This window comes from Marmota monax, unplaced genomic scaffold, assembly GCF_021218885.2.
Source record: "Marmota monax isolate L192 unplaced genomic scaffold, Marmota_monax_Labrador192_F-V1.1 WCK01_AAM20220418_F8-fsc00480, whole genome shotgun sequence".
Classification (NCBI taxonomy): domain Eukaryota; kingdom Metazoa; phylum Chordata; class Mammalia; order Rodentia; family Sciuridae; genus Marmota; species Marmota monax.
In genome coordinates this window covers 120020-145555 of record NW_026692418.1, presented here as the reverse complement: position 1 = coordinate 145555, position 25536 = coordinate 120020, and the positions used below count along the sequence as shown (strand labels likewise).

Genomic DNA, 25536 nt, shown 5'->3' with positions numbered 1-25536 from the left:
GGACAGATGGCCTTGGTCGTTATACATTTTTAAATATTAATCCAAAGTATGTTTTAGATGTGGTAGATAACCTTATTTGATTGTTACATGTCTATTAATTTTGTTTGTCTTGCTTTTCATAGAAATAATGTTGATGTAATCAAATTTGTGTTTTGTATGTGCTTTTGAAGTTTTTTCCTGTTTCCAAATTACAAAGTTCATCTGACATTTTTATGCAGTTAATTCTATAGGTTTCATTTCATAGTCCTTTAATTTATTTGAAGTTCATCTGGACAGATGATGATAGATAGAGATCCAGTTTTATTTTTCTTCATTTAGTGAACCAGTTTTTCCAACTTCACCTAATAAATGCTCTCTTCTTTGTCCATGGGGTCTGTGATGCTTCCTCTATTAGTCCATTTTATGTTGCTAAAGACACAGCAGATTGGGTAAAGTTTTAACTGATGGAAGTTTATTTTGGCTCATGGTTCTGGAAAGTCCAAGGTTGAGGGGTCACATCTGGGATGGCCTTATTACTGGCAGAGTCCCACAGAGTCCCAGGAGGATCACATGTCTGTCCTCTGATTGCTGCCTCTCCACTGTATTCAATGTGGCTTCCACCCTAAACATGTCATTGGATTAAGTTTCCACCCTTCTGTACCTCACAGTAGGAATTAAACTCCAACTTGAGTTTTGAAAGGAACAAATGGTATTCAAACCATAGCTAAGCTAATGCTTATTTATTTTATATCAAGTTCCCATATATCCGTGATTCCTTCTGAGAATTCTCTACTTTGTTCCATTGGTCTATGACCTTGTAATATGTCTTAATATTTGACCCCCCCCCTTTTGTTGTTATTATTTTTTAAAAACTTGAATTTTATTGGAATTTACAGACTGGGAAACAAGTACTGAACAGAATGAATAAGAAAAAAGCCCATACATGGGCTGGGGATGTGGCTCAAGTGGTAGTGCGATCGCCTAGCATGGGTGAGGCACTGGGTTCGATTCTCAGCACCACCTAAAAATAAAAAAAATAAAGTTATTGTGTCCACCTGAAATTAAAAAAATAAATATTAAAAAAAAGCCCATACAAGTCATGTAAAAGTGACATTTTCAGAGCATTAAACAACAACAACAACAACTTGGACTGTGATTGTAGCTCAGTGATAGAGTACTTGCCTAGCATGTGTGTGAGGCACTGGGTTCGATCCTCAGTACCACATAAAAAAACAAATAAAATAAAGGTATAAAAATATAATAATATTATTTAAAAAACTGGAGAAAAAGAAGATTACTGAGAACAACAACAAAAAATAATCTTACTGACATCTGACATTTCATCAGCAACATCAGATACAAGAAGGCAATGAAGCATAGAACTTTTTTTTTTTTTTTAATATTTTATTTTTCGGCAGACACATCTTTGTATGTGGTGCTGAGGATCGAACCCGGGCCGCACGCATGCCAGGCGAGCGTGCTACCGCTTGAGCCACATCCCCAGCCCCAGGAGCATAGAACTTTATGAACTTTTTTATTTTGTTTTTCTAGAAAACTTCATGAGATACCTTTAACTCAAGCCTGATAGCAGCAGCTGCAGGGAGACAAGAAAATTGAAATGCTCTCTTTGCCCAGAAGCTTTACAAAGTATCTATACCTTGGGTGGAAAACCAAAAGAAATGTGTAAATAAAATAATCAAGCCCTAACCGCACCCCCACCACCACTTTTTTTTCTAGTACTGATGATGGAACCTGGGGGCACTCTACCACTGAGCTACATTTCTAGCCCTTTTTTTTTTTTTAAAGATAGAGAGGAGAGAGGAGAGAGGAGAGAAGAGAGAGAGAGAGAGAGAGAGAGAGAGAGAATTTTTTTTTTTAGTTTTCGGCAGACACAACATCTTTGTTTGTATGTGGTGCTGAGGATCCAACCCGGGCCACACGCATGCCAGGCGAGCGCGCTACCGCTTGAGCCACATCCCCAGCCCCTCTAGCCCTTTTTATTTCTTATTTTGAAACAAGGTCTTGCTAAATTACTGAGGATCTTGCTAAGGTTTCCAGGCTGGCCTTGACCTTGTGATTCTCTTGCCTCAGCCTACTGAGTCACTGGGATTACAGGCTTGTGCTGTGTCTGGCAATTGAATCCATTTATAATCTAAGTGAATAGCAATAGGAATATATTATGGACCAATATTTCTTATCATTGATAGTTTCAGTTTTATGAAATTCTTTAAAATATGCTTTCTGAGGGACTGTGGCTGTGGCTCAGTGGTAGAGTGCTTGCCTCACATGCATGAGGAACTGGGTTTGATTTTCAGCAGCACATATAAATATATAAATAAAGTACATTAATAGCTAATATATATATATAATTAAAATATATATATATATTTCTGAGATTTGGAATTAACTCAAGTATTGGGGTGAAGTGAGGTGATGGGTTTTTATTTATTTTTTTATTTTTTTGATACTGGGTATTGAACCTAGGAGCACTCTACCATTGAGCTATATTCCCAGCCCCTTTTTTAAAAAAAAATTTATTAGTTATTGATGGACCTTTATTTTTTATTTGTTTATACATGGTGCTGAGAATCGAACCCAGTGCCTCACACATGCTAGGCAAGTGCTCTACCACTGAGCCACAACTCCAGCCCCCCTCCAGCCCTTTTTTATTTATCTATTTTGAGACAGGTCTCACTAAATGGCTTAGGCTGGGTTGAACTTGCTATCCTCCTGCCTCAGCCTCCCAAATTGTTGGGATTGCAGGCATGTGTCATCCCACTAGGGGTAAAGGAATTTTATTCCATGTGATAAAAAAGAGGATTTTTGTTTATTTTTTTGTACTAAGGATTGAACCCAGGAGTGTTCTACCACTGAGCTACATCCCCAGGACTTTTTATTTTTTTATTTTGAAACAGAGTGTTGCTAAATTGCTTAGGGCCTCACTAAATTGCTGAGGCTGGCTTTGAACTTGGTGACCCTCCTGTCTCAGCCTCCCAAATTGCTGGGATTATAAGCATGCACACTGCACTGGGCAAAAAAAAGAGGGGGTTTAACAAAATAATTTGATGCTCCAGAAGATATCTTCAAAGAGCACAAAAGGAGGATGATAACTTAAGATAGGAAATAAAATATGTCAAATTTAACTTGAGACCTTTCACTCTGCTTGATCATTGGGTTGTGAATTTAGCTCATTGGGTTGTGGGTGTTTTGTATTTTCCGTTTCCCATTAGCATAGAGATTAACAAGTTGCACTAGATCCCCTGTATAAACAAAATATTTTTAGGTGAAGAAAATTGCTTCCTTCAGGTCTGGGGATATATAGATATAGCTCAGTTGGTAGAATGCTTGTCTCACATGCACAAGGCACTAGGTTCAATCCCCAGCACCACAAAAAAAAAAAAAAAGCTTCCTTCAAAAAGATATATATATATTAGTTGTAGATGGACAGAATGCCTTTATTTATTTTCATGTGGTGCTAAGGATCAAACCCTCATACATGCTAGGCAAGCGCTCTGCCACTGAGCTATTGCTCAATGTTTTGTTGTTGTTGTTGTTCTGGAGATCAAACTCAAAGGTGCTTTACCACTGAGCCACCACATCCCCAATCCTTTTTTTTTTTTTAATTTTAAATTTTGAAGCTGGGTCTTGCTAGGTTGCTTAGGGACTTGCTAAGGTGCTGAGTCTGGCTTTGAACTTGGGATCCTCTTGCCTCAGCCTCCCAAATTACTGGGGTTACAGGAGTACACCACCTCATCTGGCCATATTTCTCTTTTTAAAGGCAGAATTATACTTTGCAATTTCATTAACAATATCTTCAAAGTGCTGAAAGGACAAAAAAATGTTACAACTGGGCATTCTTTTGCAGCCACACAACCACTCAAATTCGTTGACAAAATATTCATAATTAAAAGCACTGGAGAAATGTAGAAAATCTGTCACCCAAAGACTCACTCTGATATAATGAAGTTTAGTGTTTTTTTAATATTTATTCTTAAGTTTTAGGTGGATACCACATCTTTATTTTACATTTATGTGGTGCTGAGGATCGAACCTAATGCCTTATGCATGCTAAGAAAGCACTCTACCAGTGAGCCACAACCCCAGGCCCCATGTTTAGTTGTTTTTTTAATTAGAATGTCTGAGGACTGAAGCTCAGGTTCAATTTTATCCAGGAATAAAACAGTAGGGGGATATATGTCATTTACGAGTGTTTGTTTAGCTAGAAGATGTAGTCTACAAAAAAAAAAAAAAAGAAGAAGAAGAAGAAGAAAGAAAGAAAGTAGGGGAAAACAATGAGGTATAAAAAGAAATAGCGAGAAAATTTTGTCTAAATATTAATTGGATTTAAAAGTATCTATGAACTAAAATTCTAGTCGTATCAACATGATTGTTATGTTGGGGTACGGAGGCACTTAGAAAAAGTAAAAGTATGCTAAGGATCATGAGATACTGTCTTGTTGAAGGGGATGATGTAGATATTGATTAATTCTAGGTACCATTAGAAACAAAAGTTCAGTTATGTTTGAAAAATTTAATGGAACTACTAGAAAGCTAAAAGTTGAATAGAAAAAAATGAGTAAAGAAATTTAATATTAATCTAGTGGATGGCAGGAAAGTGGAAATTTGGGGGTTAAAAGGAGAAAATACATAGAAAACAAAATTGTCAAGAATATTTTATAAATTATAATATTTTATAATTATAAATATTTTATAAATTTTCTATTTTGTAAATAGAAAGTTGTTAAATACACTATTTTTTTTTTTTTAAAGTCACTGCTTGGATTAGGGGACAGGGGTGTATCTCACTGGTACAGTGCATATCCAGTGTGTGCAAGGCCCTGGGTTCATTCTCAGCACCAACAAAAACTAAACCCAAATACATGAACACCAAAATCAAGTATATGATGTTGATAAGAGACATAGAAACCAACACGGAAAACCTAAATATTAAGAAATAAGAGCTGGGCATGATGGTGCATGCCTGAATTCCAATAACTCTGGAGTCTTAGGCAGGAGGATTTCAAGTTCAAGGCCAGCCTCAGCAACTTAGCAAGGCCTATAAAACAGTGAGAACCTATTTCAAAAAATAAAAAGAGCTGGGGATGTGGCTCAGTCAATGGTAAAGCATCCCTGGGTTTAACCCCCAGTAACAACGAGAGAAAAAAAAATGGAATGGAATAATCATTTGGTGGAATATAAGTAGTTAATAGAAATGAGCTAAATTTATATGAAGTATATTCAAAATGTATTAAGAAAAAAGCAGGATGCAAAACACAGTTTACTATGTTTGCCATAATACTATTATAAAAATGATTCTCATGCAATACTAAATGAACTGAATGAGTTTTTGCTTAACATCCTTTTAAAAAATTATTTATTTTTTCATTGTATTTGGACACAATACCTTTATTTTTATTTTTATGTGGTGCTAGGTGAGCCTTCTACTGCTGAGCCAAAACCCCAATACCCTTGTTCAACATCTTACTATGGGTAGATGAATTGAAAATAACACTGATAAACTTCCTGTCTTCTCTCCTTAATTCATTGTTTTTGGTAGTTAAAACTCAACAAATAATATTATATTCTGTTTAGTTTTAATTCTATATTTATAGGGAACCACTGCTCACCACCAGGAGTACTTTTATTTTATTGAACTCTTGTTTTGATCCATCTCTAAATTAGATTTCATCAAGTTTTTTTTTCCCTAAGAGCTTTTTGTCCTATATTTCCTTGAACTTCTTGACCAGATATAATGTTCTTGAGCCACATTTTCTTTCTGAAATTTGCAGGAATATTTCTTCTGGTGTTGAACCTTTAGAGATGTCTGAAACAAGCCAATTCCAATGCCACTTCACCCCTCACAAGCAAGTTGATTGACCTGTCTAGTTGTTCAAGGAATTCTTTCTTTAACTTTCATGTTGAATAATATGTCTACATTGCATGTCAGTTTTTGTTTGTTTGTTTTTTGGTATTAGGGATTGAACAAACCCAGGGGCACTTAACCACTGAGTTACATCCTCAGGCTTTCTTAATTTTCATTTTGAAACAGTGTCTTGCTAAGTTGCTGAGGTTGATCTTCCTGCCTCAACTTCCCCAGCTTCTGAGATTATAGATGTGCACCACCATGGTGTTTTTGTTTTTTCCTAGAACATGGTGTGCTTTTTCCATCTGCAACTTATTTCTTCATTTATTTAAGTGAAATTTTCAGGGCTGGGGATGTATTTCAGTGGTCAAGCACTTGCCTGGCATGCATAAGGCCGCAAGTTCAAATCCTAGTACTGCAAAGAAAAGAAAAAAAATCAGTGAAAAAGGGCTGGGGTTGTGGCTCAGTGGTAGAGCGCTTGCCTAGCATGTGTGAGGCACTGGGTTCAATTCTCAGCACCACATAAACAAATAAACAAAAATAGGGGGCTGGAGTTGTAGCTTAGTGGTAGATTGCTTGCTTAGCTTGTGTGATGCACTGGGTTCCATTCTTAGCACCGAATATAAATAAATAAAATAAAGGTCTATTAACACCTAAAAAAAATTAAAAAAAGAAAAAAGAAAGAAAAATGTGGGACATATATAAAAATAAATAAACAAAAATAAAGGTATTGGGTCCATCTACAACTAAAAACTATATTTAAAAATCGGTGAAAAAAGAAAATTTCAAAAATTGCGCCTTTGAATAGTTTTCCTGCTATATTTGTTAGATTCTTTGCTTCAGTTATTTTTTAAATTGCTGCCCTTGTTCTTCATGGATACTATCTTTTTTTCTAATTCCTTTACTTTTCTCTGCTTTTTACCATGATCATCTTTTACCTTTTTTTCATCTTCCCCCTTCGTACTCCTCCTCTTTCCTCTTCATCTTCCTCCTCCTCCTCAACTCTACCTCCTCCTTTTTTCCTTTCTTTTTGTTTTTTATTTTTTATTTTGGTGTTGAGGATTGAATCCAAGGACACTTTACCAGCTACTCCCCAGCCCTATTTTGTATTTTGTTTGGAGTCAGGGTCTCACTGAGTTGCTTAGAGCCTTACTTTTGCTGAGGCTGGCCTTGAACTTTCAGTCCTACCTCAGCCTCTAATTTGCTGGGATTAACGGGCATGCACCACTGCACCCAGATTTTAACCTTTCTATAATATGTTATTTCTATGATATGATATTTAATGATGCTTTCTTGATCCTCCATTTCTTTCCTTAACTCTGCATTCTTGCTTTCATCTCAAGCTTTCTTATCATAGTATAATTGAGCCTTTTTAAAACATAGAATTTCACTCTCCTATTAGATTGTTGTATTAAAAAAAAAACTTCTCACCAGATGTGGTGGCACCTGCCTATAATCCCAGCAACTCAGGAGGCTGAGGCAGGAGGATCTCAAGTTCAAAGCCAGCCTCAGCAACTTAGGGAGGCACTTAGTAACTCAGGGAGACCCTGTCTCTGAATAAAATATAAAAATAAAGCTGGAGGTGTGGCTTAGTGGTTAAGCACTCCTGGGTTCAATTCCCAGTACCAAAATCAAACCAAACTAAAACCACTTTCGGGATTCCTTTCATTTTGGGGGGTTGGTTATTCAGGTTTGAAAAATGGCTTTATTTTTCCTCATGTGTGACTAGTAGTTTAGCTGTGTGTCAAATTCTAAGCTAAAAACAACATTTTAGTTTTTATTATATTTTATTTTTTATTTATTATTTTTTGGTACTGGGGATTGAACCCAAGGGTCCTCTATCACTGAACTACATCTCCAGCCCTCTTTAAATTTTTTATTTTGAGACAGGTCTCACTAAGTTCCATATCTCTATTTTTTTTAGAGAGAGAGAGAGAGAGAGAGAGAGAGAGAGAGAATTTTTTAATATTTATTTTATTTAGTTTTCGGTGCACACAACATTTTTATTTTATTTTTATGTGGTGCTGAGGTTTGAACCCAGTGCCCCGTGCATGCCAGGTGAGTGTGCTACCACGTGAGCCACATCCCCAGCCCAATATCTGTATTTTTTAAATTAGAGCTTTAAACATAGTAGTACGGTTCACCCTGACAAACTCACACATGCATGGAAATTGATTTCAGTTCATGAAGTCAGTTCAGTTCCCCCTTTTCCCTCCTGTTTTTCCTCCCTTCTCCCTTTCTCCTGCTTCTACTAGACTTCCTTTCACTTATCTATTAATTTGTATTTGATTGGTTCTTTATGTTATCCTATCATTCCCTCCTGTTTCTTTGATTTTAGTCTAGCTTCTGCATATGAGAGAAAACATTTGATCTTTGAGTTTCTGAATGTGGTTTTTAAAATTTAGCATAAGATTCTCCATTTCCATCCATTTATTGTCAAGTGCCATAGTTTCATTTTTTTTATGGCTGAGTAGAACTCTATTTGGTGTGTGTGTGTGTGTATCACAATTTCTTAATCCATTCATCTTTTTTTTTTTTTTTGTACTGCTGATTGTACTCTGAGGCACTTGATCCCTGAGCCACATCTCCAGCCCTAGTTTGTATTTTGTTTAGAGTCAGGGTCTCATTGAATTGCTTAGTGCTTTGCCTTTGCTGAGGCTGGCTTTGAACTTGCAATCCTCCTGCCTCAGCCTCCTGACCCACCCCTGTGTATGTGCCACTGTGCCTGGCTCCATTCATCTATTGATGAGCATCTGAGTACCAGGGATTGAACCCAAGAGTGCTTAACCACTGACACACATCCCCATCCCTTTATTTTTATTTTTAATTTTGAGACAGGGTCTCACTAGGTTGTTTATAGTCTCACTAAGTTGCTGAGTTTGGCTTTGAACGTGTGATCATACTGCCTCAGTCTCCTAAGCCACTAGGATTACAGGTGTATGCCTCCATGCCCAGCTGTGTTTCTTCTTTTGAGAAGTTTCTATTCAGTTCTTTCATCCATTTATTTGTTGGGATATTCTTTGTGTGTGTGCTAAGTTTTTTGAGCTTTTTGTATATTCTGGATATTAATCCCTTGTCAGTTGAGTAGCTGGCCAAGATTTTTTCCCATTCTGTAGGATCTATCTTCATGCTTTTAATCATTTCCTTTGCTGTGCGGGGGCTTTTTAGCTTGATGGCATTCCACTTATTTATTCTTGGTTTTATTTCTTTTGCTTTTGGGGTCTTATTAAGGAAGTCAGTGCCAGCACCAATGTGATGGAGTATTTCTAACAGTTGTAAAGTTTCTGGTGTAATTCCTAAGTCTTGGATTCATTTCAATTTGAGTTTTGTGCATGGTGAGAGATTGGGGTGTAGTTTCATTTTTCTACATGTAGCTGTCTAGTTTTCCCAGCACCATTTGTTGAAAAGACTGTCTCTTCTCCAAAATATATTTTTTTGGCTCCTTTGTCAAATAACATATGGCTGCCAGGCACGGTGGCACATGCCTGTAATCCCAGTGGCTCGGGAGACTGAAACAGGAGGGATGGTGAGTTCAAATCCAACCTCAACAAAAAGCAAGGTGTTAAGAAATTCACTGAGACCCTGTCTCTAAATAAAACACAAAATAGGGCTGGGGATGTGGCTCAAGGGTTGAGTGCCCCCTGAGTTCAATCCCCAGTAGCAAAATAAATAAATAAATAAATAAATAAAAATTAAAATAAAATAAAATAAAATCAGATGGCTATGGGGGTATGGATTTGTTTCTGTGTTTTCTATTCTGTTCCATTGATCTTCATATCTATCTTGATGCCAACACCATGCTGTTTTTGTTACTACAGCTCTGTAGTATAATTTCAGATCAGGTATTGTGATATTTCCTGCTTCACGTTTCTTGCTTAGGATTGTCTTGGCTATTCTGGGTCTCTTATTTTCCAAATGAATAAAAGAATTCTTTTCTTCTAATTCCGTGAAGAATGTCATTGGTATTTTGAGGGGAATTGCTTTTGTTGTGTGGCCATTTTGACAATATTGATTCTGCCTATCTAAAAACAGGGGATACCCTTCCATGTTCTAAGGCCTTTAATTTCTTCAGTATTCTATAATTTCATTGTATACCTCTTTATCTCTTTGATTAGATTAATTCTCAAGTGTTTTTTTTTTTAGGTTATTGTGAATGGGATGGTTTTCCTGATTTTTTCCTTGGCTGAATAACTATTCAAGTAGGAAAGCTATTGTTATGAGGGTTGATCTTGTATCCTGCTGCTTTGCTAAACTCATTTATAAGCTCTAGAAGGCTTCTGGTGGAGTTTTTTTGAGTCTTCTAGATATAGGATCATATCATCAGCAAACAGTTTGACTTCTTTTTGTATCCCATTGATGTCCTTGTCTGATTGCTCTGGCTAATGTTTTGAAAACTATATTGAATAGGAGTGGTGAGAGTGGACAGACTTGTCTTGTTCCTGATTTTAGAGGAAATGATTTTAGTTTTTCTCCATTTAGTATAATGTTGGCTTTGGGGTTGTCATAAATGGCCTTCACAGTGTTGGGTAAGTTTCTTTGATTCCTTGCTTCTCCAGCATTTTTAACATGAATAGGTGTTGGATTTTATCGTAGGCTTTTTCTGCATCTATTGAGATGATCATGTGATTTTTGTCCTTAATTCTGTTTAAGTGGTGAGTTACATTTATTGATTTGTATATGTTGAACCAACCTTGCATCCCTGGAATGAACCCCACTTGATCATGGTGTATTATCTTTTTGATGTGGTTTTGAATGAGGCTTTCTAATATTTATTAAGGATTTTTGTATTTATGTTCATTAGGAATGTTGGTCTGTAGTTTTCTTTCCTTGATTTGTCTTTGTCTGGTTTTGATATCAGGCTTATTATACTGGCTTCATAACATGTATTTGGGAGTGTTCCTGTCTTTCAATTTCATGGAATAATTTGAGAAAGACTGATGTTCTTCTGTAAAGGTCTGGTAGAATTCAACTGAGAATCCATCAAGTCTTGGGCTTTTTGTTTTTGGAAGACTTTTAAATGCTATTTCAATTTCATTACTTGATAATAGTCTGTTTAGGTTTTCTGTATCTTCCTGATTCAATTTGAGCAGGTCATATGTGTCTAGAAATGTGTCGATGTTTTCCAGATCTTCCAGTTTTTTGGAGTCCAAATTTTCTTTTTCTTTTTCTTTTTAAAGAGAGAGAGAGAGAGAATTTTTTTAATATTTATTTTTTAGTTTTCGGCGGACACAACATCTTTGTTTGTATGTGGTGCTGAGGATTGAACCCGGGCCGCACGCATGCCCAGGCGAGCGTGCTACCACTTGAGCCACATCCCCAGCCCCTGGAGTCCAAATTTTCAACATAGGTTTTGATAATCGTATGGATTTCCAAAGGGTCTGTGGTGATATCTACTCTTTCATCTCTGATCATGTTGACTTGAGACTTCTCACTCTTTCTTTTGGTTAGTTTGGCTAAGGGTTTGTCAATCTTATTTATCTTTTCAAAGAACCAGCTCTTTTTGGATATGTAATCCTGTGTATTGGTTTCTTATTCTCAATTTCAATGATTTTGGCTCTGATCTTATTTATTTATTTTCTTCCACTATTTTGGGGCTTAGTTTGTTCTTCTTTTTCTGAGGCCTTAAGGTGGACCATAAATTAATTTATTTGTGATTTAATTTTGAGGGGAGGGTACTGGGGATAAAATTTAGCAGCACTCGACTACTGAGCCACATCCTAGCCCTATTTTATATTTTATTTAGAGACAGGGTTTCAGTGAATTGCTTACTGCCTCACCATTGCTGAGGCTGGCTTTGAACTCACAGTCCTCCTGTCTCAACCTCCTGAGCTGCTGAGATTACAGGTGTGCACCACTGTGCCAGGCTGATTTTTTAAAAAAATGTTTTTATTTGTAGATGGACACAATAACTATTTATTTATTTTTTTTATGTGGTGCTAAGGATTGAACCCAGTGACTCACATGTATTAGGCAAGGGCTCTACTACTAAGCCATAATCCCAGCCCCTAATTTATGTTTTTATGACCTATTTTGGTGATAACGATGTATTGAAATCAACCATTGTTATTGTGTTGGGGTCTCTGTGGAATTTAATATCATGGAGTATTTTTTCCATGTAATTGGGCGCATTGACATTCAGGGCATAAATGTTATTATTGTTATGTCTTCTTGTTGGATTGTTCCCTTTACTAAGGTGTAGCAGCCTTCTTTGTCTCCTCTGATTAATTTTTGCTTGAATTTTGTTTTTTGCTTGAAATGAGAATAGCTACTCCTTTTTAAAAATTTTTTTTAGTTGTTCATATACCTTTATTTTTTATGTATTTATATGTGGTGCTGAGGCTTGAACCCAGTGCCTCACACATGCTAGGCAATTGCTCTGCCACTGAGCTACAACTCCAGCCCTGAGAATAGCTACTCCTGCTTATTTTTTTTCCAGTCCACATGCATGGAATCATTTTTGCCATCTTTTTACCTTCAGCCTGTGGATGTCTTTGCCTGGAAGATGAGTCTCTTGTAAACAGCATATAGTTGGATCTTGTTTTTTGATCCATTCTCCTAATCTGTGTCTTTTAATTGGTGAGTTGATACCATTAACATTCAGCCTTAGTATGGATTTATGTTTGTGCCATTTTGTTTTTTTGGGTATATTTTACCCATGTCTTATATCTTATTTAGCAGATTATTCTTCTATTGAACTTCCTCTGGGAACTTTGGGAATTGTTTTTCAGTTCCTCTGTGTATAGTTTATCTTTGAGCATTCTTTTTGGGGCTGGCTTGCTGCTCATGAATTGTTTTAATTTTTTCTTGTTGTGGAAAATTTTTATGTCCCCCTTGAATTTGAAATGGAGCTTTGCTGGGTATAATGACCTTGGATGGCAGTTGTTTTCTTTTACTGCTTGGAATATCTCACTTTAGCCTTCCTTGAGTTTAGGATCTGAGCTGAGAAATCAGAAGTGAGCCTTATTAGTTTGCCTCTAAATGTGACCTGATGTTTCTCTCCTGTGACTTTTAATATTCTTCCCTTATTTTGTATGTTAGGCATTTAATTATGGTATATCTTGGTGAGCTTCTTATTTGACTAGGTCTATTTGGGGTCCTTTAATCCTCCTATGTGTAGATGTCTATCTCATTTCTGATTTGGGGAAATTTGTCTGTAACTATCTTACTGAAAAAGTTCTTTATGCCTTTAGTTTGAATCTCCATGTTCTTTTCTATCCCAGTGATTCTCATGTTTGGTCTTTTAATGTTGTTCCAGAATTCTTGTTATATTTTTTTCCCATGTTCTATAATTTTTCCCCTTTATTGCATTCTCTGTAATCAAGATCATTACCCTGTCTTCAAGGCAGTTCTAACTTCAAGGACTGAGATTCTATTTCCTACTCATTCTATTCTGTTAGTGATGCCTTCAAGTGAGTTTTTAATTTGTGTCTTTCATTTTTAGGGGTTTTCTGCTTGGTTTCTCTTCACTATTTCTATTTCTTTATTAAAGTGGTCTTTCATCTTCTGTAATTGCCCTCTTAATTCCTGGTTCACTGAACATTTTTTTTAATATTTATTTTTTAGTTTTAGGTGGACACAATATCTTTATTTTATTTTTTTTATGTGGTGCTGAGGATCGAATCCAGTGCCTCACGCATGCCAGGTGAGCACACTACCACTTGAGCCACATCCCGAGCCCACTGAATATTTTAATAATCAGTTTTTATAATCTTTCTCTGAACTTTTGTCCACCTTCCTACCAGTGGGATCCTTTGTTGGGGGATTGTGGATTTTGGGGGGAGATTTTTTTTTGCCTGTTTCCTCATGTTTTCTGAGATTTTGGACTTTCCCATCAGTTGAAGCAGATTCTCCGACCTCTTTTTTTTTTTTTTTTTAACATGTGTCCTTTTGTGTGTAATTATCTTATTTGTTCTGGGACTTCTCTCTGGTTTTGGTGTATGAGTACATGTCACAGGGTGTGGCATGATTTCCCTCTCTGATTGTTCTTCCTTAGGTCCTTATTGTTGATTTGGGGCTTTGTCTCCTCAATTCTTTAGTGGAGTAATGTCAGGGAATGTTTATTTCAGCAGCAGAGTCTCTAACCTTTGAACTTTTAGTGTCCTTCAAGGTTCCCAGCACCTCACAGAATGGGTCAAAATAAATAGTAGCCCATACCTATATTCTTAAATATGAATGGACAGCCAGGGATTCCTAGACATTTGGGGGAAACTGCATAACACACAGAGGAGATCCAATATAAACAAACAAAAAATTCTACCTTGGAGAAAATGAGATAATTCAGAGAATGGAAAGAAAGTATTTTTTAAATTTCAAATAGTATCCTCTGAAAGTTTATGCATGCTACACATATCTGTCAAGTGTGGATACTTATACTATGTATAGGTAATCTGTTTCTTCAGTAAGTTCATGTGTTTCTTCAAGTTGGCTCAGGTTTTTTTCTTTAGAAGTGGCATGTGTCAACTCGTGGGCATAGGAACACATGTAAGGAACAGACTGGGAAGAAGTCTTTTGAAATTTCAAAATGAGAGAGGTTGCTATCCTTGGTGCCAACTCTCAACACTAGAAATCCTAGGTCTCTCCAGGCTGATCATCCTGTTTGTAATTCTTTTTAATCTTTGCATACCTGATGTGCAAAAATTAAGATTCTCTTATTATTAAGAAAGAATGAAAAAAATAGACAGGTATGGTGGTGCATGACTGTAACCCAGCTACTCAGAAGGCTAAGGCCAAAGGATTGCAAGTTTGAGATCAGCCTGGGAAATTTCAAAAGACTTCACCTTCCCAGTCTGTTCCTAGCAAGACCCTTTCTCAAAATTAAATAATAATTTTAAAAAGCACTGGGAATGTAGCTCAGTGGTAGAATACTTGCTTAGCATGTGCAAGGCTCTGGGTTCAACCCCAAGTATAGGGGGGAAAAAGAAAGAAGGAATGAATGCAAATAAATGGATTAAGCATTTTTCTTTTTTTAGTCAGAGTTTCACTAAGTTTCCTAGGGTCTCACTAAGTTGCTGAGGTTGTCTTGAAAGTTGTGATCCTCCTGCATTAGTCTTCTGAGCCACTGGGATTATAGGTGTGTTCTACCGTGCCTGATGGACTAAGCATTTTTCAAAAAAACTAAAAAATGAGCAACAGAATAAAAAAAAGAAAAAGGAGTAAAGGTCAAAGCAGAAATTAATGAATAACAAGCCTAGAGAACAACTGAATTAATGAATAAATCCAAGAGCTACTCTATAAATAACATTGAAATAGACAAATCTCTATTAAGATTAAAAACAGGGGTTGGGGTTGTGGCTCAGTAGTAGAGCGCTCACCTAGCACGTGCGAGGTACTGGGTTCGATCCTCAGCACCACCTTTCAAATTCAACACAGAAAGAAACCCTTAGGGTGCAGTTATCCTGCTGACTTCTCCCGGAAGAAAAAAAGCAATTGATGGGTCTTCTGCAATTTGCTTAATTATCAAAAAATTATTTTGCAAGCTGAAGGCTGACGTTTAATTTGAAACAGGTGCTTAGGTCGTGGTATTTGTGAATTCTTAGCCTTTTGCTCCAAACAAGAAGACTAATAAATGGCAAGTATGGATGACTTCAGGTTTTTTTAAAAATGTCTTCCAGTTTTGGCCACTATTATGATAAGCACATTTGAGACTGCAGCAGTAAATTCCAAATATTTGTTGTAATTTGAAAAGAAAAAGATGTTAAAAAGTTACATATATCTCTATATCCTGGTTCATCTTGTGACAGATTTACTGGATAGAAATGAAGGTCCAGTTTTGCAGTTAACTCTTTGGTGTGATAAAGAAGCATAAAGACAAGATATCAAGATTGATTTCAGGGGCTGGGGAAGTGGCTCAAGCGGTAGTGCGCTCGCCTGGCATGCGTGCGGCCCAGGTTCGATCCTCAGCACCACATACAAACAAAGATGTTGTGTCCGCCGAGAACTAAAAAAATAAATAAATAAATATTAAAATTCTCTCTCTCTCTCTCTCTCCTCTCTCATTCTCTCTTAAAAAAAAAAAAAAAAAGATTGATTTCATATCTGATACCTAAAGAGAATCTGTACAAATACATATCTTTACATGTGTAAATCCACATTTTTGGATGAAAGGAGGGGTTTTTCTCCAGGAGACAGAACCTGTTATTTACTTTTTCAAGTCTTGGAACATTTGCTCTTTTTAAATTTTTTCATTCTTCTACAGAAGGACCAGATTGTGTAGCAGCTAAGTGAGTGCATGCTTACATTTAGTTAGAAGAATGGTAAAAGCGAACAACCCAGTTCGAGTCCATGATGGAACCCTGTTCACCTTCCTAAGATGAGAGGCTGCTGTATTACAGTTTTATTCATCCTGTTTTGTGGAGTCATATAGCACAGTAGAGTTAGTTTTCCGTGTGGCCAAAACTGGAAGAAAAGTAGCACGAGTAGTTTTTTAGATAAGAAGGTGAGATGGACCCTATAGTATGACCTGCTTTGAACTTTGGACATAGAAGAGAAGAAAAAGATAATGAGAAGTTTCCATATAACTCCTTTTTCCTAAGAAAAAGAAAAATGTCTTATGTAGCACCATTTGACTTTTTTGGAATTTTACATTACATAGTTCCATTTTTTATAAAGTCACAAGTAACTCTTTTCTCAACCCAGATGGGTACTTGGATTTATTTTTCTAGGTGGTAGGTGTAATGTTAAACTGAAAAGGCTGGGACTCAGGTAAATTTCCCCAGTTGGAATTGGACTTTCTCATTACCGAGTGGGTCTATCTCAGAACCAGTGTTGTCAATCCACTGGTTGTTTCATTGTAGATTTAGAAGAAATTCAGGATCTGAAAAAAAAACCTCAAATAAGAAAAATAGTTCCACTAAGAAAAAAAAAAAAAAAGAAAGTAAAAACCAGTTAAAAAACTACCCCTTCCCTCAATCTGTACTAGTTATATACAGTTTTATGGGAAAGCTCTACTTTTAATAGTTTATTTCCTGAGTTTTACCCCACCTCTAATAAAACATTCTTTTTTTTCTTTAATTAATTAATTAATTAATTTTATAGGATGCTGAGGATAGAATCCAGTTCTTCACACATGCTAGGCAAGTGCTCTACCACCAAGCCACAACCTCAGCCCCCTAATAAAACATTCTTTTTTTAAAAATTATTTATTTTTTAGTTGTAGTTAGACATAATACATTTATTTAATTTATTTATTTTTTTGTGGTGCTGAGGATCGAACCCAGGGCTTTGCACGTGCTAGGCGAGCACTCTACCGCTGAACCACAACCCCAGCCCCCTAATAAAACATTCTTAACATTTACCTTCTTCTATTCAGCTTCCTGGTAAGTTAGGTTAGAAAAATCAGTTGTAAACCTGGAGGAGCCATCTACCCAACCAACAGATGCTAATAGGTGCTGAGTCTTTCCCTAGGAGCTGTTATCACAAAGATCAACAAAATACTCTCTTACTCTGATAGCCTATAAACATTAATATCTCTTTCCTCTGTAGACATATTCATACCATTTCATTCATCAGATGGTAGCAAAACTCCTCTTCTAGCATCATTGATTTCCTACTTGTGAAAAATACTAACATTTGCATCTTATGGTGAATATGATCTATGATTGTCTAAAATACTTGGAAATAGCAGGGGAAAAATTTAGTACTTGGAATGTCCATATAAAATTTTTTTTTGGTACTAGGGATTGAACCCAGAGATGCTTTACCACTGAGCCACATCCTCACCTCACCTCATTTTTTTAATTTTATTTTGAGACAGGGTTTCACTAATTTGCTTAAGAATTCTCTAAGTTGCTGAGGCTGGCCTTAAACTTGTGATCCTCCTCCCTTAGCCTCTAGTTTCTGGGATTATATCATGTGCCACCACGCCAGACTAAATTAATTTTATATTATGACATAATAGAACATATAAAAGTTAAAGAGGAGGGGCTGGGATTGTGGCTTAGTGGCAGAGAACTTGCCTAGCATGTGTGAGTCACTGGGTTCTATTCTGAGCACCGCATATTAATAAATAAAAAATAAAGGTCCATTGACAACTAAAACTATATAAAAAATGTTAAAGATGAAAAATACTTAAATATCACTTTTTACTTAACTTATATTAAGAGAATATCTTGAGTAATAGGGATGTAAATTCCTATTTCAAATATCTTCCTTTTATTTTTTGTCAGATCTTAGACCATTGTGGTTGATCTAATGATCATTAAATGATTATGGTTACTCTTGTGGCTTCAGCTTATATTCGAAGTTGAAGAGTTTGCCTGCTGTTTTTCTTGGTTTTCCTATACCCATGTTACCTTCAGTTCTTTAAAACCTTTTATATATTTTATAAAAACGAGTGTTTTTGAATTGAACAAGGTCTTCACAAACTGTAAAATATCACAAAATGCAAGGTGAATTAACATGTGAAGGTAGCATGGAATTGTGGATTCCTGCTCTTCCTGAATCTTAGTGAGGGAGCCTCTGGTCAGTGTTCATCCATGTGTTAAATAGGAATAAACACTAGTACCTTCCTTTTTAAAAATATATGTGTGGTACAGAGGATAGAACCCAAGAAACCCAGGGCCCCATCCATGCCAGGCAAGTGCTTTACCACTGAGCTACATTCTCCGTTCATTATTACCTTAGTTTTTAATTTAAAAGTTCTAATTTTTCCCAGCACCTTGCTTAGGAGACCACTGTTTTAGAGGAGTATGTAAATATTGCTGATTAAGTAACAGGAAAAGCCTCCTGTGATAGAACATCTAGACATGCTCAGTTAAATGTAACAAAGACCTCACCATAAGCTACAAGTAAAGACTTGGTGCAGTTGGGTGCAATGGTGCATACCTGTAATCTCACTAACTCTAGAGGCTGAGGCAGGAAGATCTCAAGTTTGAGGCCAGCCGGGGCAATTTAGTGAGACCCTGTCTCAAAACAAATGAATAAATAAATTAATAAGTGGGGTGGGGCTATTGCTCTGTGGTGGAGTACCCCTGTGTTCGATCTCCAGTATCAAAACCAAACAAAAACCGTTCTCCAACTACTCTTAAGGAAACAGTGCCATTTGGGAGGCGAACAACATCAAGGCTTGGGCAATAGTAGACCCTCTGATTATATCTTCCACTATTCTCCTTTTTAGCCAATCAGTTCCAGCTATACTCACCTCCTTGCCGATCTTCACACCCATCAAATACTTCCCTGTTTTCTGACAGTCCGTCAGACTTTTCCTCTGTCTAGAATGCTTATCTCCCTCCCAGTTTTCCACATGGCTAAATGGCTTGCTCCTTCCTCTCTTTATTCATCTCTATGCTTAAATATCATGTTCTCTGCATCTTGTTCCTACCACTCTATTATAACACCTCATCACTCTCTTTTGTAGTATCTTGCCTTAATTTTCTTTGTAACTACTTGGTGTTACACTTACTCAGTTGTCTTTTTAATTGACTGAGGACTTTGCTTTTGCTTCTGTATATTTCCAGTGCTTTGATTAGTGCTGGAAAATAACAGGGGCTCAATAAATGTTTGATAAATGAATGTGTATTTTACACTCAAGAAGCACACATTTCTAGCCACAAATGTGGACTAGCCACATTTCAAGTGCTCAATAGCCATGTGGCTATGCAGCTCTAACTTACATCTAGTAGGATTTCTAAGAGTAAAGGGAGAGGAGGTACTATTTGAATAGGGAATGGTTGAGAATCTTCCAAAATTAATATAAGGTATGACTTTTCAGATTCAGGAAACATACTGTGTTTAATCAGTATGTAGTATTTAAAAAAATTTTTTTTAGTTGCCAGTGGACCTTGAGTTTTCAATTGAACCCAGAGGTGTTTAATGCTGAGCCTGATCCACAGCCCTTTTTATTTTTTGTTTTAAGACAGGATCTCACTAAGTGGCTTATGGCCTTGCAAAATTGCTGAGGCTGGCCTCCAACTTGCAATCCTCCTGCCTCAGCCTCCTGAGTTGCTGGGATTACATTGTGCTCCACTATGCTCAGCCCCTGCAACCTTTTGGAAGCAGATGAGCTTTAAATAAGTAATAAGATCACAGACTGGGGCTTCGTGTGTGGCCCAGTGGTGGAGCACTTGCTTAGCATGTGTGAGGCACGGAGTTTGATCCTCAGCACCACATATAAATAAATAAATAAATAAATAAATAAATGTAGTAAAAAATCGAAAAAGGTCACAGGCTATGTTAAATGCTAGGAAGGAAATAGAGTGATGTAATGGTTATTAGAATGAAGGCATAAGAGATGATTCATCAGGGAGGTGGCACAGAAGGCCTCTTGGAAATAACCTTTGACCTAAAACCTAAGGGGAATATGAAGGCTTTGAGGTGGGGAAGCACTTGGCATATTTAAAAGGGAGGACGAGGGAGAGAGCAAGAAAGAGAAAAGGAAACAGCTGGGCAGAGTATGGGGCAAAGTGATAGTAAAATTTGGAGAAGTAGTAGATAGGGGCCTGATATAATTCTTTGTGGACCACAGGAAGGAGGGATGCTAGCCAAATTTTTACAAGTCCTAGAAGTTTAGACATATGAAAAGAAGGTATGAAGAATCTCAGATTTTAGAATGGCAAGACAACTAACTGCAAGAGAATGGGTGGGAGCTTTTAGTGATCCTGAGAATGTCACATTCCTGAGAATAATAATGTTTATAGTCTACTTAAGTTTAGGGACATTGCTTACCTCTAATGTAGGCAATGATAGGTAACTAGTAGTTTGTCATCCCTGTGATATAGATCACTTCTCAGTATTATCTAATAAAGATACTTCATAGAAAAAAATAACATTTAGTCACCTGTCCCCATATTACAACAATCTTGTGAGCTAGATTTTATCATTCTTGTATTCTAGATGAGAAAATCAAAGATCAGAGAAATTAAGAAACCTGTTAAAGTCACCAAGCTGCAAAGCGGCTGGAATTTGAAAGTAAATATTGATTCTAAAGTCTATGGTCTTTTCATTGCATTTTCTGATTGATGATACAATTTGAAAGATTAAGAAAAGGTATAGAGATCATTCTGTTGGACTTGATGTGGAAAAGGGGGATAATCAAGGGTGACAAATGGAATAAACCAGTCCTATATGTCTCTTACAACTCTTGGGAGATCACTTTGTGATCCTCCAAACAGAAGGAGCAGCAGGGCGTGGTTGCTCATGCCTGTAATCCCAGCAACTAGCGAGGCTGAGGCAGGAGGGTCAGAAGTTCAAGGCCAGCCTCAACAACTTAGGGAGATCCTCAGCAACTTAATGGTTGGGGATGTGGCTCAGTGATAAAGCACCTCTGGTTTCAATCCCTGGTAACAAACAAACACACAAACAGAAGGAACAGTAGGAGCTCATATATATAGCATCCTTCAATCATAGTCTTTAAATGATGTAAGAGGAGATAGTGTGGAACCAGTGATCCTGAGGAACATATTCAGGAAAAACTAAGAGGTAATAATTAGTTATGATGATAATGGTTGGAGGAGAGAGAGGAATCAATTTAGGAACTGTGATTGTTAATGTGATATGTCAACTTGACTGGGACAAGAGATGTCCATATACTTGACTGAGATCAGGGATGCCCATACACATGGTAAAATGTTATGGGTGTGTCTGTGAGGGAGTTTCCAGAAAATATTAATATTTGAATGGGTAGATGGAGTAAAGAAGATAGCTCTCACAAGTGTGAGTGGGCATCATCTAATCCATTGAAAGGCGGAATAGAAGAAAAAGAGGAAGAGTACATTCAGTCTGCTTGAGCTGGTATATTCACTTTACACTCAGATTGGGACTTACACGATTATCCCTCTGATTCTCAGACCTTCAGACTCAGTCATTGGCTTTCTTGGTTTTCTAGTTTGCAGATTATGGGACTTCTTACCCTCCATAATCATCCCCGGTCATTTTAAATTTTTTATTTTGAGATAAGGTTTCTCTAAATGGCTTAGGGTCTTGTTAAATTACTGAGGCTGTTTTTGAGCTTGCAATCCCCCTGCTGGGATTACAGGCATGTGCCACACAACCATTTTAAATTTCCTTTCCTTTCCTACCTATCTATCTATCTCGTCTATCATTGACCTAATCTGTCTTCTATTGGTTTTGTTTCTCTGGAGAACCCTAACTGACATAGGAACCTAGGAAGTTGAGCAGATAATGGTACCGTAATAAATACTGCTAAGGTCTGAATGTCTGAGTCACCTTCCATATTTTGAAGACCTAATCACCACTGTGATGGTGTGAGGAGGTGGGACCTTTGGGAAATGCTAGGATCTTTTGGACAGACCCCTCATGAATGGGATTAATGCCCTTATAGGAGAATCCCAGAGAGCTGCTCTCCCTTTCCATATCATGAGGACACAAGCAGAAAGTACAACTATGAATCTGATCTTGAATTTCCCAACCTCCAACTGCACTTCTAGCCTCTAATTACTGGGTCTCCTTATTTTGGCAAATGGCTCTATTGAGTAGGTTCCGTCAAAAAGATCGTGGATGCCAGGTGTGGTGTTGCACACCTGTAATCCCAGTGACTCAGGAGGTTGAGGCAGGAGGATCACAAGTTTGAGACTAGCCTCAGCAATGTAGTGAGGCCCTAAGCAATTTATCAAGATCCTGTCTGAAAATAAAAAACAAAAAGTGTTGGAGATATGGTTAAGCACACCCTGGGTTCAATCCCTGGGACAAAAAAAAGATCTTGGATAATCTGCCTTTTCAGTATCCACTTTGCCCCTAAGAGTCTTGCCATGTCAAACACAGGGGAGGCTGCCCTACCCCATTGCTGCCCTTTCTCTTCATTTTATTGTAGAGTGTGCCAGCCAGACTCCTTAATTCAGAATTCTTTAGGTCAGAATGAGTAACCATCTTCACAAATATATATGAAGGCCCCGAACAGGAGAGATGTGTCTAGCTGACTTCTTTGGGGAGGAAACACCTAGGGGTGTTCTAACACTGAGCTACATCTACAACTTTTTTTTTTTTTGGTACTGGGGAGTAGACCCAGGAGCACTTAACCAGCCATATCCCTCCTCCCCACCTTTTTTGGGTGGTAGTACTGGTGATTGAACTGAGGGCCTATGCATGCTAGGCAAGCACTCTACCAAATGAGTTATATCCATAACTCTCCAGCCCATTTTTTGTATTTTATTTAGACAGGGTCTCTCACCTAGTTGTTTAGGGCCTTGCTAAGTTGCTGAAGCTGGCTTTGAACTCATTTTCCTCCTGCCTCAGCCTCCTGAGCCATTGTCCAACCCTTTTTATTTTTTGAGGCAAGATCTTGCTAAATTGCCCAGGCTGGCCTTGAACTTGCTATCCTCCTGCCTCAGCCTCCTGAGTAGCCAAGATTACAGGCATGTGCTACCATGCCAATTTATAACTTGTTCCTTTTAGAATGACAACTTTTGGGGCTGGGGATGTGGCTTAAGCGGTAGCGCGCTCGCCTGGCATGCGTGTGGCCCGGGTTCAATCCTCAGCACCACATACAAACAAAGATGTTGTGTCCGCCAATAACTAAAAGAAATAAATATTAAAAAAATTAAAAAAAAAAAAAGAATGACAACTTTTGGCTTGTTCTCAGTTTTGTAGCCAATTAACATTCTGGGAAACTAGGGATGTAACTCAGTGGTACAGTGCTTGTCTAGCATCCTAATTTCTGGGTTGAATTCTCAGCACCACACAAAACAACAACAACAACAAAATAGGGAGGAATACCTTTCTTGAACAAAGACTCAGTTTTACGCGGACACTCTAGAATCTCAGAGTTGGGAGAAATTTAGAAACAATTTAATCGAACTACTAAACAAAGTCAGGAAGCCTGATTGCAACTTTATGAGATGTTATCTGATTTTCTTTTGAACACACCAGGAATTAGGAACATATTCCCTGTCAGTTCTCAGTGATGTCAATTACTATCCAAGCTTTATCAAATCTCTTAAATCTCCTGTTTTCTCATCTACTAAAGAAGAGTAGATAATATCTTCTTCAAGAGCATTGTTGGGAGGATAAAAGGCAGTTTATATATTGCATAGTTCAGTCACAGAGGAGTGCAATGTTGATTCCATTTACAGGTCCTTTTATGGGTCAGGAAATTCCACTTCTGGATTGTCATCACCCAGAGAAAGCCCCTTTTTGAACTGCTTTTTTACAGTTTTGGCAGCTTCTTTAAGTTTTACTCTCAGTTGTCAACAGAATGTGTGTGTCCCCCCCCCCCCCCCCGCTCCATTTGACATCCTCACAGATACCCAATTTTAGCTGAAGGAACTGGAGAAACACAATGAATTTTTTAATTGAGGAGCTGGGGTGAGATTTATGTGTGAATCATAATAACTATCTATTGAGACAAGGTTCATTTTATAGCGAGCAGCTCTGTCCCGAGATTGAATGGGCTGCTTGGGAAAGACAGTGTTCTGTGACACTGGTGGGTTTAAACACAGGCTGGCTCGGATTCTGTAGGATTCAAGTCCGGACTGAGCGCGCGCCGGCAAGTGATAAGACACTTGAAATGCATTTGAATGGTGCTATTCCTAGCAAGCAATGTTAGAAGGTCATTTGTCGTCCTGAACGCATGGTTAAACGTGGAAGCTACAAAGCAAGCCAGCTTTCTTTGAATACTTAGCTAGGTGTTGAAAAACTTCTCTCGGAGGAATCTCGAGTGGAGTGGACTTTGGGGGTGGAGTGGACTAACCTTGAGCATTGCCCCTTTCCTCGAGGGAGGGCCACCAGGCGGTGCTGCGGAGCTGGCAACCCACCCCCGAAGCGCCTCCGCTCTCCCGGTCACCAGTCTCCCACCGCCGGGCAGAAAAACTACAATTCCCGGGGTGCCCTGGGAAGGGAGGCGGGAAATCCCGGGGGAGGGACGCGAGGGCGGGCCTTCCGGGTGTGTGTTTCCGGCGTCGGCGGCCGCGGCCGGGGACGGTGTGAGAGCGGTAAGATGGCGGCGGCAGCGGTGGTAGAGTTCCAGAGAGCCCAGTCTCTACTCAGCACCGACCGGGAGGCCTCCATCGACATCCTCCACTCCATCGGTAAAGGTTGCCGCGCCGTCCCCGCGGCCCCGCTGGCCCAGCGCGACCTGTGTCGGTCGGCGGCAGCGGAGAGGGGCCGGGCTAGCCGGCTCTGGTGCTGCTGACTCACTGTGTGTGTGAGGGGGGCCGGGCCGGGGGCACAGGCCGCTCGGGGTCCCCGAGAGCCCCCGGGGTCCCAGTCCGATGGGAAGCCCCGAGGCAGCCCGAGCGTCCACTTGCTGGCTGCTGACTCATGGTGGGCTCAGTGTGGAGTGGGAGGGAGGGCCGGACCGGGCCCCCACCCCTCCTCAGCCTTGTCCCCTGCTCCGGCCCGCACAAGCTGGCCCGGGATCCGGAGCAGTGCCGGCCGGCGGCCTGGTTACAAACCGGTCCTCGAGTGTCGAGTTGAAAGGCCTTGGCTCAGGGCTGGCATTTCCCGCCGTTGTTATCAGCACAGGTTGCTCGGGGTGGGAGCGCGGGTGCTCGCACTTCTCTTGGAGTTTGCTTCCACAGGACCGTGGGATCTGCTACTTATCCCAGCCCTCAACGGAAGGCTCCAGTAAAGGAGGGCATATTTCTGAATGTTGGAAATTTAGGGGTGACACACTCCTCAGGTTGGCATTTGTTTGAGGAGGTGGCCGAGACGTTCCTATGCTCGGTGTAGAGAGAATGTAGGAGCTAAGTATCGGGTGGGACTGCCGGGCTGGAGGAGGTGACTCACTAATCGTCCGGTTCTCT

At 38.7% G+C, this 25536-nt stretch overlaps 1 protein-coding gene across 2 annotated transcripts in view; it reads left to right on the top strand.

Annotated features, from left to right (window-relative positions):
• Psmd11 (proteasome 26S subunit, non-ATPase 11) overlaps positions 1-25536 on the top strand; it is a 62718-nt gene that overhangs the window by 274 nt on the left and 36908 nt on the right. Inside the window, exon 1 of one of the 2 annotated variants that reach the window (XM_046442915.2) lies at positions 24660-24819. The exons of the other annotated variant lie outside the window; for it this stretch is intronic. Coding sequence (XP_046298871.1) covers positions 24729-24819 — 91 coding nt within the window. The 5' untranslated portion in view covers positions 24660-24728. Of the gene's footprint in view, positions 1-24659; positions 24820-25536 lie in introns of those variants that run through there. 2 annotated transcript variants of the gene reach the window in all.